Raw genomic sequence first — 14,051 nt, 5'->3', positions numbered from 1 at the left:
TCAAGTCTGAGTAGCCGTGAGTCTTGACCAAATATTCCTCACCCTGATCCTCCTTCCTTCCACCATGCTGCGTGCCCGGAGATAACTGATCCTACACTTGCACACTTCGAAGAGCTGTTCCCTTTTCCATTTATAGATTTGGGCCTCTCGCCCGGTTCACTTGAAGCAGGGCAAGATGAGATCGCATGTAGCAATGCCCAAATATTTAAGTAGCCACGGTCACATGAAGGCGATGGTGGGCATGTGTCACAAGAGGTGGATGATGATGAGACACAATTGCCAGAATGTCAGTAGGAGGACCAGGGTATGGAAGTGGAAGATGAGGTGTGGATGATATAGTAACTGACCCAACCTGGCAGGAGGACATGCAAAGCGAGGAGAGCAGCACACAGGGGGAGGGAGGTGTAGCACCCCAACAGGCAGGAAGGACCAGTGTGGTAGCCGCAGACAGAAGGCGGTCAACCGATCCTCGTAACACCAACATGACGGAAGTTGTCAGTAAAACTGCTAGGTCTTCCCGAGTCTTGTTGTTTTTTAAAGACTCTGCCGATAACCCCAAAAGGCCATGTGCACCATCTGCCATGCCTGTATCAGCAGGGGTAGCAAAACTACCAGCGTGACCACCACCAGCATGATCAGGCATATGGCATAAAGCACCCGACTTTGTGGGCCGAACCCCAGGCTCCAGGAACACTGTCTGCGGGTGACACCACTGTTTCTTCCGCTGTTGTGTGACAATGCCAATCCCCTGTCTATGGTGCAAGCGGAGATGCCTCCTGCCCTGCACCTGTCATTGCACACACACTCAACTAGCACCATCATCAAGCACGTCCATGTAATCCCAGCGAAGTGTTCAGTTGAACATACCCCAGTCCTTGGAACGGAAGCATAAATACGCAGCCAACGCCCCACAGGCAGCAGTACTAAATTCACACATTCCACGTCTGCTTGTGCTTGAAATGTTGCCTTTTAGGAGACTGAAGCTTTCCGTTACCTGATGGAGGTGTCCTTCCCAAGGTACTGGGTCCCCAGCCACCACTATTTCTCGTGTGTGCCGTCCCGGCATTACACAAGCACGTGTCTCACAACATTACCCATGCCCTCAACAATGCTGTTAGTGGGAAAGTCCACCTAACCATGGACACGTGGACAAGTGCTTGTGGGCAGAAACGGTACATCTCGCTGATGGAACACTGTGTTAACATAGTGGAGGCCAGAATCCAGTCAGACCTTGGGATGGAACAAGTCCTCCCGACGCCAAAGATTGCGGGCTCTACGTCAATCAGGGTTGCCTCCACAGTCTACAGGTCCAGCACCTCCTCCTCCTCGTCTTCAGCCTCCATCTCAGAAATGATCACATCAGTCACAAGCTGTAAGCACTGCAGCATTGCCTCAGCCAAGCGGCAACAGGCTGTGCTGAAGCTAATATGCTTAGGTGACAAACCGCACAATGCTGAAAAGTAGGGGACATCTCTGAAAGAGCAGGCAGATCTGTGGCTCACATCGCTGAACCTACAGCCAGGAATTGTCATGTGTGACAATGTTCGGAACCTGGTGGTGTCTCTGAGGAGAGGTGAGCTCACACACGAACCATGCCTGGTCCATGTGCTTAACATTGTTGTACAACGGTTTCTCAAAAGCTACCTGGAGCTGCAGTATCTGCTTGTGAAAGTGTGCTGCCTGTGTGCCCATTTTAGGAAGTCAGCTACAGCTTCCGCCGCTCTTGTCGTGCTTCAGCAGCATTTGCAGCTTCCGGCTCACTGACTGATGTGTGATGTCCCCATGCGTTGGAACTCTACACTGCAAATGTTGGAAAGTATTTGTGAGCAGAAGAGGGCAGTTGTTGACTACCAGCATCAACATGGCTGTCGGTATTCAGTTCAGACTCCACACATAAGACCTCAGGAGTGAACATGGATGTCAGACATATGTACCATTCTCCAAAACTTTGAGGAGTCCACCAAGATGGTGAGCGGTGATGATGCCATAATTAGCGTCAACATCCTGCCTCTCTGTATTCTGAAAAGCTCTCTGCTCACAATGAAAGAGGATGCATTGCAGGCGGAGCATGATGTGATGAAGCAAGGAACGATACAGGGTGATTACACACTGCCCAGCCTCATGTCATCCCAGCGTAGATTGGTTCACAATGAGGAAGAGGAGGATGAGGAAGAATAGAAGCTACTTTCATGTGCTATAGATGTCATACCGTCTATTCAGAGTGGATGGCCTGGTCAGTCGTCCTCTTGGTGAGGACATGGAAGTCTTGCCTGTTAGCAGTCTGGAACGCATGGCTGACTTTATGTTGTGCTGCCTTTCCCTTGACCCTCGTATTCTTAAAATTTTGAGTGACAGTCATTACTGGTTGGTGACACTTCTAGACCCACACAACAAGGAGAACTTTCAATCTCTTCTTCCAGAGGCAGACAGGTGTACTAAAATGGTGCAGTACCAGAAGGCCATTGTTGCAGAATTGTTAAAATATTCCCATCTGAAAACGCTGGCAGCAGAGGTCACAGTTCGTTGGACAACGAAGGAGTACAAGCGAGAGAGACACAACTCCAATCCAGCAGAGGCAGGAGAACACTGGCAAAGTTCTGATAGAGTTTTCTCAGACCCTCCCATCGCACTGAAAATGCTGACAGGCTGACTCTTATAAAAAAGAACAAGGTCTCGATTGGGCCAGACTTCTCTACACCACAGAATGATAACAGCGAAGCATAACCTCAAATCCAGTGTCATTTTTTGGGAGGTCTATTCTCATGCACCTCTTCACACCCACACATGGGTATACGCTTCCTGATTTTGCCTATTTGCTGTTATCCTCCTCATCCTCATCAGCTATCATCACTAGATCACCATGGTGACCGTGGTCCATGATGCAACAGCCAAGTTATTGTGTTAAAGGGTGTTTATGATGCCCGTAAAGAAATGTTTACACAGCATGTTGAGGTGAACCCCCCTGGGGCAAGTATTTGTCTACCCATACACTTAGTGTATGGGCACTACAAGTATAGGAGACCCGCTCCTTTAAAACCCTGCTGTTCTGTTCGGTCTGGGGAGACCTATTTTGAACTTTGGTATTTTTTGGGGTGTTCAAGATGCGGTTCTGAAACTTGTGGTTGATTGACTTAAATGAGGATGGGTCGGTCGGCCACGGGTTTCAGAGCCGCATCTTGAATATTTTAAAGAATATTGAAGTTCAAAGTCGGTCATTTTTGACCAACAGAACAGCAGGGTTTTTAAACTGGGAAAACATTTTTCGGAGGCAATCGTCCACATTTATTCCAAGGGTGATTGGGGTGCGTGCAAATTTGGTGCAGGCCTTGCATTCACTTAATGGGTAAACTTTATGGGAGTACCAAAGACTAATAATGTGAACTTTGCTTTCATGTGGCCATTCAAGACGTTGGTTCAAAGGGTTATTGGGGTGCGTGTAACTTTGGTGCAGGGCAGGCAGTAGCGTTTCTACCGAGGGGGCAGAGGGTGCGGGCGCCCCGGGGCCCTGTGCTCTGAGGGGTCCCATCCGTAGCTATGCTATGTAACTGTATCGGCGTGCACAGCGAGCCGATACAGTTACATTCTGGGACAGAGCTGGGAGACGATCTCTCTGCTCTGCTGCCCGGCCACTATAGGGCCCCTGAGCAGGCAGGGGGGGTGCCATCAGTGGGCCCCACGCATGTCTTTGCAGGGTATATTTGGGCACTAGGAAAGTAAAGGGAAGGTGCTCAAAAGCAGGTTGTGTGCAGGCACAACTCATATGAAAATCATAAAATATCAGCTGTTGTTCCTTCATGGCTGAGGGATGATCTCGATAGGTGACCAATTTGCATGATTACACAATATCAGGCTCACCAAGACAAGTTGAATGGTTTTTATTTCCACAATGCTGGACTAGCATCTTTTTTAAGCCCTTTCTGACGTCAGGCGTAATAGCACACCGACGTCGGACTCCCTCCCTTTGATGTGGTCTCTGGCGGTGAACCCACATCTTTCCCAGAACATTTCAGCTGATTTGAACAGCTGACATGTGCCCGGAATAGCCGCGGGTGGAATCGCAATCCACCCGCGGATATTAACTAGTTAAATGCCGCTGTCAAATCTGACAGCGGCATTTAAATCGCGCCTCCGGCCAACGGGCCAGAATCTCATCCACCGGTGACCCCCGTCACGTGATCGTGGGTCACCGGTTCATTGGCATGACAACCAGAGGTCTCCTGGAGACTTCTATGGTTGTCAGTGCCAGCTTGCTGTGAGCGCCACTAATTCTGCTATATAGAGGCAATCTGATCATCGCATCTGTGTAGCAGAGCCGATCGGGTTGTGGCAGATTCTAGTTTCCCATGAAGACTATTGATGAATGTCAAAAGAAAAAAAAATGTTTATAAAAATATAAAAACAAATATAAAAGTTTAAATCACCCCCCTTTTGCCTCATTCAAAATAAAACAATAAAAAAAATCAAACATACACATATTTGGTATCGCCGAGTTCAAAATCGCCCAATCTATCAATAAAAAAAAGGATTAACCTGATTGCTAAATGGCGTAGTGAGAAAAGTCAAAACGCCAGAATTAATTTATTTGGTCACCGCGACATTGCATTAAAATGCAATAATGGGCGATCAAAAGATCATATCTGCATCAGTATGGTATCATTAAAAATGTCAGCTTGGCACGCAGAAATTAAGCCCTCCCCCAACCCGAGATCATGAAAAATGGAGACACTACAGGTAACGGAAAAATGGCGCAATTATTTATTTATTTTTCTAACAAAGTTTGGAATTTTTTTTCACCACTTAGATAAAAAATAAACTAGTCATGTTTGGTGTTTATGAACTCGTAATGACCTGGAGAATCATAATGGCAGGTCAGTTTTAGCATTTAGTGAACCTCGTAAAAAAGCCAAGCAAAAAAACAAGTGTCACACTTTTTTACAATTTCACCACACTTGGAATTTTTTTTCCCGTTTTCTAGTACATGACATGGTAAAACCAATGGTGTCATTCAAAAGTACAACTCGTCCCACAAAAAACAAGCCCTCACGTGTGATATTGACGGAAAAATGAAAAAGTTATGGCTCTGAGAAGGGAAGCAAAAAACGAAAACACAAAACTGAAAAAAGCTCAGGTCATGAAGGGGTTAAATGGAAAAATTGCAACTTTTTTTTTTTTTTGTTGCAATAGTGTTTTTCACTTGAAACAGACGTTAGTCAAGCATTGAAACGCGTTGAGGAAATAAAAAGCATTCAACTCATCTTGGCCCAAAAGGATTCTTCATTGCATCAGCACTGCCTGATCTTGTGTCATCGTCCAAATTGGTCAACAACTCATGAATCTCATACAACACGCTTATACCTTTTTGAGGACCATAGCTTTCTGCAAGGATTGGTTTCAAGTTATAAGGATGCAAGGATGCTTTATAGACATTTCCACTATCCACCGTAAGGGCATCAGCATCTCCATCCTGCAAAATATCAAGCGTTTTACGTTTTCAGTATAGATTGTGAATATAGGAATGCATATTATTATTATTATTTATTGTTATAGCGCCATTTATTCCATGGCGCTTTATAAATAGGAAACCTGAATAAGTTACAAGGATGATCCTAAAGAAGACAAAGAGACTCAAAGGTAGCAGCATTAAACAGTCCCATGCTCCAGTACCCAACATGGATCCCCAGCCAAACTCGAAACGCGTTTCACACACGCCTTCGTCATTGTTACTTTTTGAAGTATTATTACATAATTTCTTCTCATATATTGAAATAATTGCTTCTTTAATATACCGTACATGTCTTTGTATTTAATCATCAAACTTACCTTAATGGCAAGGAAACAGTCTTCGAGGCTGGTTCTCTTTACACAGATGAGGGGAATGTCTGCACTCTTACACAATCTTGCCAAATCCCTGCATTTCTTGTATTCACTCTCTGATGTCAGACACCAGCGAATATTTCTTGTTTTAGTAACGGCTAGGCAAAAGACTGAGAAACAGGAAAATAGCATTAAATTCGTCTCAATGTAATACCATCTGTAACCAATTAAATATCTGTAATGGACTGGCCCCAGTGCAAAACGTAACACAAAACAGCCTGAAGGCCACCATAGCCCCATCAGGGCAAGGGGACACACCAAGACATATTTATCAATACTGTCTAATATTTAGACAATCAGAACTGACTAGATGGTCTTAGGGCTCGTGCACATGAGCATATTTATGGTCCACTCTGACCAATGTTATTCTATGGGGCCATGCAGATGTCCGATTTGTTTCTTTGGACCAAGTCTGTCGAAGGAAAAAAGCAGCATGCCCAATTTGCATCCATAAACTGGATCGAATGTAAGTCAACGAGTCTGTCAAAAAGTCGGGACAAACTCGGACGACATGTGAGTGCAGTCCAATTTTTACGGACTGACAGAATGGATAAGATAGACACATTTTTTTTACATCTTCTCCACATCTGAAAAAATTGGATTACACTATGATCACACTCTGATCCAATTCTGATCAGAGTGTTAGCATAATCCGACCGATTTTCTTATGTGAGAGAACATATGGTCTTGTGAACCTAGCCTTAAAGTGTTCCAGATTTATCCCATTGGCTCATGCTGTTCTATACATCTTGCATACTTTAAGACTGTTTAATCTAAATTTGCTCCACTTTTTAATTGGCTTGTTATTCGGTACATGGCATCTCAGGTTAGACCAAGCCCTTTTTGTGAAGCAATGTGTATTTTAAGAGAGACCATGCTTCCTTGTCCTGAAAGAGGCAGAAAGTTTCTAAAACACACAGGAACTGATTAAATTAGACTGGCGTTGCGCCTGCCAGTCTTAATGAAGGACTCGCTGGAGACGATCCACACCATTTAATGAATTTAACGCATTTTATCACTGGCACGCGCCTCAACAGAAATACTACTCCAGTCAGGGACTTTTGCTGAATTTGACGCCACTTTTGATGAATTTGACAGGTGGGTATAGCCGCGTCCCGTCCCACCATTGCTTTTCCCCAGTTCCACCCATTTCGGTTGAGGTGTTTCAAACTAGTGGGAAAAGACCAAAACTCTGCAATGCGTAAAAACTATGAAAAGAATACCTCCACTGATCCAAAAAAAGAATGCTCGGATGTGTCTGCAGTACAAATGGACTATGTACTCAGCTGTCTTTAGAAGTCCTAAAGACAATGAATGGAGCCGTGGTTCGCAGATAGGATCACTGATTTAATTAAAGCGCCCTGTTCTCGGGACCCTACACTGGAATGTGATAAGCTGCATTTATAATCCAAATTCTTTAACCCCTTTACCCTCCCCCAAGGGTGGTTTGCACATTAATGACCGGGCCAATGTTTACAATTCTGACCACTGTCCCTTTATGAGGTAATAACTCTGGAATGCTTCATTAGATCTCGGCAAATGTGAGATTATTTTTTCATGACATATTGTACTTCATAATAGTGGTAAAATTTCTTCGCTATAGCTTGCGTTTATTTGTGTACAAAATGGACATTTGGCGAAAATTTTGCAATTTTCAAATGTTTAATTTTTATTCCCTTAAAATAGATTAAATAAATAACATTTCCCACATTTTGGAAACATTTTTAAGTTATAAGGGTATGTGCACACGTTGCGGATTGGCCTGCGGAATTTTTGGCCCAGAATCTGCATCTCTTGGCAGAAAAAGCAGGCCAAAATGCTTGCTGATTTAATGCGGAATTGATGCAGATTTCATGCGGATTTGTTGTGGATTGTCATGCGTTTTTTGATGTGTGGATTTGCCTTACTCAATGGGTGCAGAAGCACAGTGAATCCGCGAAGATTTTTCCACAGCATGTGCACAGCAATTTTCAAATTCCCATTGACTATCATTGTTACTGTACTACACTGCAGATTTGATGCAATTCCGCGTGTCCATAAACGCTGCGGAAACACATCAAAATCCGCAACGTGTGCACAGAGCCTAAGGGTTAAAAGTTTACCAGCGATTTATCATTTTAACAACAAAATTTACAAAACCATTTTTTTTAGGGACCACCTCACAGTTGAAGTCACTTTGAGAGGTCTATATGGCAGAAAATACCCAAAAGTAACACCATTTTAAAAACTGCACCCCTCAAGGTGCTCAAAACCACATTCAACAAGTTTATTAACTCTTCAGGTGTTTCACAGGAGCAGAAGCAACGTGGAAGGAAAAAATAAACATTTAACTTTTTAGTCACAAAAATGATCTTTTAGCAACAATTTTTTTATTTTCACAACAAGGGTACAAGGAGAAAATGAACAGATAAAGTTGTGCAATTTCTCCTGAGTACGCCAATAACCGATATGTTAAGAAAAACCACTGTTTGGGCGCAAGGCAGGGCTTGGAATGGAAGGAGCGCCATTTAACTTTTTCAAACTAAAATTGTCTGGAATTCAGATCGGACGCCATGTCACGTTTGGCGAGCCCTTGATGTGCCTAAACTTTGGAAACTAGACCCCCTAAGGAACTTATCTAGATGTGTGGTGAGCACTTTGAACCCCCAAGTGTTTCACTAAAGTTTATAATGCCTGGGCGTGAAAAAATATATTTATTTTTTCCATAAACATGATTGTTTAGTCCCCATTTTTGTTATTTTCCAAAGGGTAACAGGAGAAATTGGATGCCAAAAGTTGTCCAATTTGTTCTGAGTATGCTGATACCCCATATGTGGGGGAACCACTGTTAGGGCACACGGCAGGGCTCAGGAGGGAAGGAGCGCCATTTGACTTTTTCAAACTAAAATTTGCTGGAATTGAGATATGACGCAATGTCACGTTTTGCGAGCCCTTCATGTGCCTAAACAGTGAAAACCCCCACAAGTGACCCCGTTTTGGAAACTAGACCCCCTAAGGAACTTATGTAGATATTTGATGAGCAATTTGAACCCCCAAGTGTTTCACTAAACTTTATAATGCATGGGCGTGAAAAAAATATATATTTTTTCCATAAAAATTATAATTTAGTCCCCAATTTTTTTCCCCAAGTATAGCAGGGAAACTGGACCCCAAACATTGTTGTCCAATTGATCCTGAGTACTTTGATACCCCATATGTGGGGAGAACCACTGTTTGGGCGCAGGGTAGGGCTCGGAAGGGAAGGAGCGCCGTATGACTTTTTCAAACTAAATTTGGCTGGAATTAAGATCAGACACCATGTCAAGTTTGGTGAGCCCTTGATGTGACTACACAGTGGAAATGACCCACAAGTGACCCCAGTTTGGAAACTAGACCCCATAAGAAACTTATCTCGATGTGTGGTGAGCACTCTGAACCCCAAATGTTTCACTAAAGTTTATACTTTCTCCACAAACATGATCGTATAGTCCCCAATTTTTTATTTTTCCAAGGGTAACAGGGGAATTTGGACCCCAAAGGTTGTTGTCCAATTTGTCTTGAGTATGCTGGTACCCCATATTTGGGGGGGGGGGGCACTGTTTGGGCACACTTCGGGGCTCAGAAGGGCAGTAGTGACGTTTTGGAATGCAGACTTTCATGGAATGGTCTGTGGGCTTCATGTTCCGCTTGCAGAGCCCCTGATGTCCCTAAACAGTAAAAACCCCCCACAAGTGACCCCATTTTTAAACTAGACCCCCGTAAGGAACTTATCTATATGTATGGTTAGAACTTTAAACCCCTAAGTGTTTCACTAAAGTTTATAATGCTCGGGCATGAAAATACAAAAGTCATATTTTTTCCCACAAAAAAGATCTTTTAGTCACCAAATTTTAATGTTACCAAGGAGAAATTGGACTCCAAAAGTAGTTGTCCAATCTGTCCTGAGTACGCTGGTACCCCATATGTGGGAGAAAACTACTGCTTGGGCACTTGTCGGGCTTGGAAGGGAAGTAGTGATGTTTTGGAATGCAGACTTTGATGGAATGGTCTGCGGGCGTCATGTTCAGTTTGGAGAGCCCCTGATGAGCTTATACAGTAGAAACCCCCCACAAGTGACCCCATTTTTTAAACTAGTCCCCCTAAGGAACTTATCTAGATGTGCCCCCTTTTTGGAACTAATCTACTGTGTCCTGTAAATCCAAGTAAATTAGTAGTGCATGGAGGTGTGGTACAATTTGAAGCAATCTTTCATACACAAGTCAGGTTTTTCGGGGCAGGTGTCGCATTGATAAATGGTGTCCTTGCGCATTCCCCTTTTGTAACACACTCGGCACCTATTTTGCATCTTACCTTTTCTTTCAGTTGGCGGGTCCATCCGCGGGAAATGCAGACCTGGTACGATATGAGCGCCTTCAGTTCCGGAAGTACTGAGGCCCGCTTCTTTCTGAGTGCCAAATATCAGGGCCTTAACCACTACCTCCTGGAACTGAAGGTACAACGTATCGGTGTGGCGTGCACATTATGACAGCAGGAAAGCGTTGAGCATTGCCATTTGTACGATGTGCACGGCCAGCTTTTTATACCACACCTTGGCCTTTCTCAAAGCACTGTACGGATGGAGGAGTTGATAGGAGAGATCAACGCCCCCCATGTTTTTGGTGTACCCCAGTACACAGTCCGGTTTGCTGACCTGTGTAGAGGTACCCCGTAACCACCAGCAGGTGGTCACTACATTGGGCTCTGCTGTCATCCCTTCTGAGCATCTGCCCAAGTAGTGTTTTCGGGAGGCCTCTCTGATTTTTGCGGACAATACTGCAGGCTGCGGTGCCTCTCGCAGAGAGGGATATGAAGAGTGGGATGCTGGTATACAAGTTATAGGTGTAGAGGTAATAACCTTTATCCAGCAGTGGGTTCACCAAATCCCGCACAATTTTCCCACTCACTCTCAGGACAGAGGGACATTCAGGGGGTTCAATCCTGGTGTCCTTTCCTTCGTATTCTCTAAACCTGTGGGTGTACCCTGAGATACTCTCACACAGCTTATAGAGTTTGATTCCGTACCTGGCCCTCTTGCTGGGCAGGTACTGACGGAATCCGAGCCTTCCCTTAAAATGAACTAAGGACTTATCCACACAGATGTCCCTTTGGGGCATGTACACTTCAGCAAATGTTTTGTTGAAGTGTTCGATGACCAGCTGAACTTTGAACCAATGGTCAAAGTTGGGGTGATCTTATGGGGGACACTGTCCATTATCGGTATAATGCAGGAATCTGTGGATGGCCTCAAAACGTGTCTGGCCATGACCATTCGGAACACTGAAGTGTTGTATAAAATATCAACACTCCAATATTGCCAAATTTCTGGCTTCTTCAGGATCCCAATGGGAAGGACCAGGCCCCAAAACTGCATCATTTCAACTGCGTCTACAGGAGACCAGTTAGAATATGATGAACCGGGGTTTTGTGCCAAAAATTGACGAGCATACAAATTAGTTTTGTCCACCATGAGGTTAACAAAATCCTCAGAGAAAAAGACTTTGAAAAAGTCTATATCTGTGAGGCCGGTGGTGTCAAACTTGATTCCTGATTCTGCCACAAAATCAGGAATTAGTGGCTTGTAATTTTTTGGGGGGCGAGGTTCATACGGGGTCCGCAATAGGGTGCGCTGGTTCAGCTTCATTTTGTGGAATGGTGGGCGCTGCCTCATTTTCTGTCCTGGGACATCTGCATGGTGGTTCCGCAGGACCCGAGGAGGAAGATGAGGAGGAGGAAGAGGATGAAGAATCCAAAAAGTAAAGAAATGTGGGACCCTCTCCCTCGCTGTCAGTGTCAGAGGAAAGGAAAGCATATGCCTCCTCCACTGAATAGCGCTGTTGGGACGAACGTAACGGGGCGGGACATTTGTTTTATGAGTATGGTGCGTGTGTGTACTTTATTTAAGGGCTGTCCCACATGTCCAGATAATTCCGGTACCGGAAAAAATCGGTACCGGAATTATCCGTGTCCGTGTGCCCCTGCGTTTCTGTGGCACATCAGTGTGGCACACGTGCGGCACACATGTGCCGCCCGAGTGCCCACTGGGTACCACATGCACCGTGCAGGAGACAGCGCTAAAGTTTAGCGCTGTCCCCTGCATCGTGCTGAAGCCGCGATTCATATCTTCCCTGCAGCAGCGTTTGCTGTAGAGAAGATATGAATAATCGTGTTTAAAATAAAGATCTATGTGCCCACCGCCCTCCCACCCCCTGTGCGCCCCCCCACTGTTCTGAAAATTCTCACCCAGCTCCCTCGTTGGCTGTAGCTGCTTCCTGTCCTGGTCGCACCTTCTATTGTATGCGGTCATGTGGGGCCGCTCATTTACAGTAATGAATATGCGGCTCCACCCCTATGGGGGGTGGGAGGGCGGTGGGCACATAGATCTTTATTTTAAACACGATTATTCATATCTTCTCTACAGCAAACGCTGCTGCAGGGAAGATATGAATCGCGGCTTCAGCACCAGTGGGGGGGGACAGCGCTTAATGTAGTGCTGTCTCCTGCACGGCACACGGACTGCACACGGACAACGTCCGTGTGCGGTACGTGTTTTACACGGACCCATTGACTTTAATGGGTCCGTGTAATACGTGCGCTCCCACGAACACTGACATGTCTCCGTGTTTGGCACACGGAGACACAGTCCGCAAAAAATCAATGACATCTGCACAGATGCATTGATTTTTATGTGTCTACGTGTGTCAGTGGCTCCGGTACGTGAGGAAGCTGTCACCTCACGTACCGGAGCCACTGACGTGTGAAACAGGCCTATAACTGTATGTGTGTAGGGGGATAGTGTTTGGTGTAAACTTTTATCTGAAAAGAAAAAGCTAAAAGAAAAAAAGCAAATGGGGAGAAAATAATGTTTGTGAAAAGAAAAATGTAAAACAGCAGGCACCAGCTCTGATAAGTGAACAGCGTCATTTATCAAAGTTCTGCGGCTGCTGGATGTGTGCACGGAGGTGGCGCAAAGGGGGGTGAAAAAAAAGGAAATCGGCAGGCACCAGCTCTGATAAGTGAACTGCGTCATTTATCAAAGTTCGGCGGCTGCTGGATGTGCGCACGGAGGTGGAGCAAAGGGGGGTGGGAAAGAAAAGCGAGCATGAGTGTTGATCGATGAACTGCGTCACCAATCAACACTCGGCGGCTGCTAAATGTGCATATGGAGGCGGCGCAAAGGGGTGTTGTAGGGGGTAAAAAGAGGGGTAAAGGGAAGGGGGATGGGAGGCATTGGGGTGGATGAAGAGAGATCGGGCAGGGATCAACACTTATGGTTGTAGTCTCTCTTCTTTCTTCTGTCTTCTTTCTACAGCAGGGATTGTGGTGTTACAGGCTTCTGTAGCACCACAAGGCCCAGCACAGGAGGAGATCTGGCAGTGTGACCGCTCTGCAGGAATCCTCAGCTAGCGGTCCCTCATTGATCTCACCAATCAGAGCTGGCCCTGGTGACGCAAATGTTGCTCCGATCCTAGGCAGTTCACTGGCAGGTCACCAGCAGAGCACAGTGTGGTCACCTGCAGCTGTGCCCTGTGATTGGCGCGATCGACGATTACATTGATCGTGCCAATCAGCAGCTGCAGGCCATGATTGGCCTGTCCTAGGCACTGGCCTATGATTGGTGCTCTTAGAGCACCGATCCAGGAAGGGCACAATGCGGTAACACCACGGCTGTGCCATGCGATTGGCGCAATCGATGGGATTGTCGATCTCACCAATCTGAGGGGTTTCCGATCGGTACTCGCTCCTAGTCTGATTGGCTGAAACATTGAGAAAGGCTGCAATTGGCTGTTCAGAATTGAACAGCCAATCACAGCAATCTTGAGCCCGGGTGGGCGGGGACACCCCCGGGATGCAGACACCATCTTCCAAGAGGTAAGATGGCACAGGAATTTTAATGCGATAAACGCAACTTAAATCACAGAGTTGCATTAAAGGGCATGATGTACTATCCCATCCATGGGAAGTAAGACCCAGGTCGCATGGACTGGATAGTACGTCAGATGGCAGAGAGGGGTTAATTTCTAATAGTGCTGTGCCCATGGAGAGAAGACCATAGGCACAGCAGTATTAGAAAGAGGTGCACATAGTCATTGCGGTAGAAAATTCTGTAGTATGTAGCTAGGACTCTACTGCAGATGATTTAGTCTCCAGTAAAGGCTGGA

General features: G+C 45.5%; 1 protein-coding gene across 1 annotated transcript in view; it reads right to left on the bottom strand.

The window, feature by feature from the left end:
* Positions 1–14,051, bottom strand: part of LOC138638540 (serotransferrin-B-like) — an 83,028-nt gene that overhangs the window by 67,234 nt on the left and 1,743 nt on the right. The window contains exons 2-3 of the mRNA XM_069727920.1: positions 5,821–5,984; positions 5,356–5,464 (exon numbers count right to left, since the gene is read on the bottom strand). Coding sequence (XP_069584021.1) covers positions 5,356–5,464; positions 5,821–5,984 — 273 coding nt within the window. The remainder of the gene's footprint in view (positions 1–5,355; positions 5,465–5,820; positions 5,985–14,051) is intronic.

This window comes from Ranitomeya imitator, chromosome 5 (assembly GCF_032444005.1).
Source record: "Ranitomeya imitator isolate aRanImi1 chromosome 5, aRanImi1.pri, whole genome shotgun sequence".
Taxonomy (NCBI): Eukaryota; Metazoa; Chordata; class Amphibia; order Anura; family Dendrobatidae; genus Ranitomeya; species Ranitomeya imitator.
Note: the sequence above shows the minus strand (reverse complement) of the source record. Positions and strands in the feature narration are given on the sequence as shown.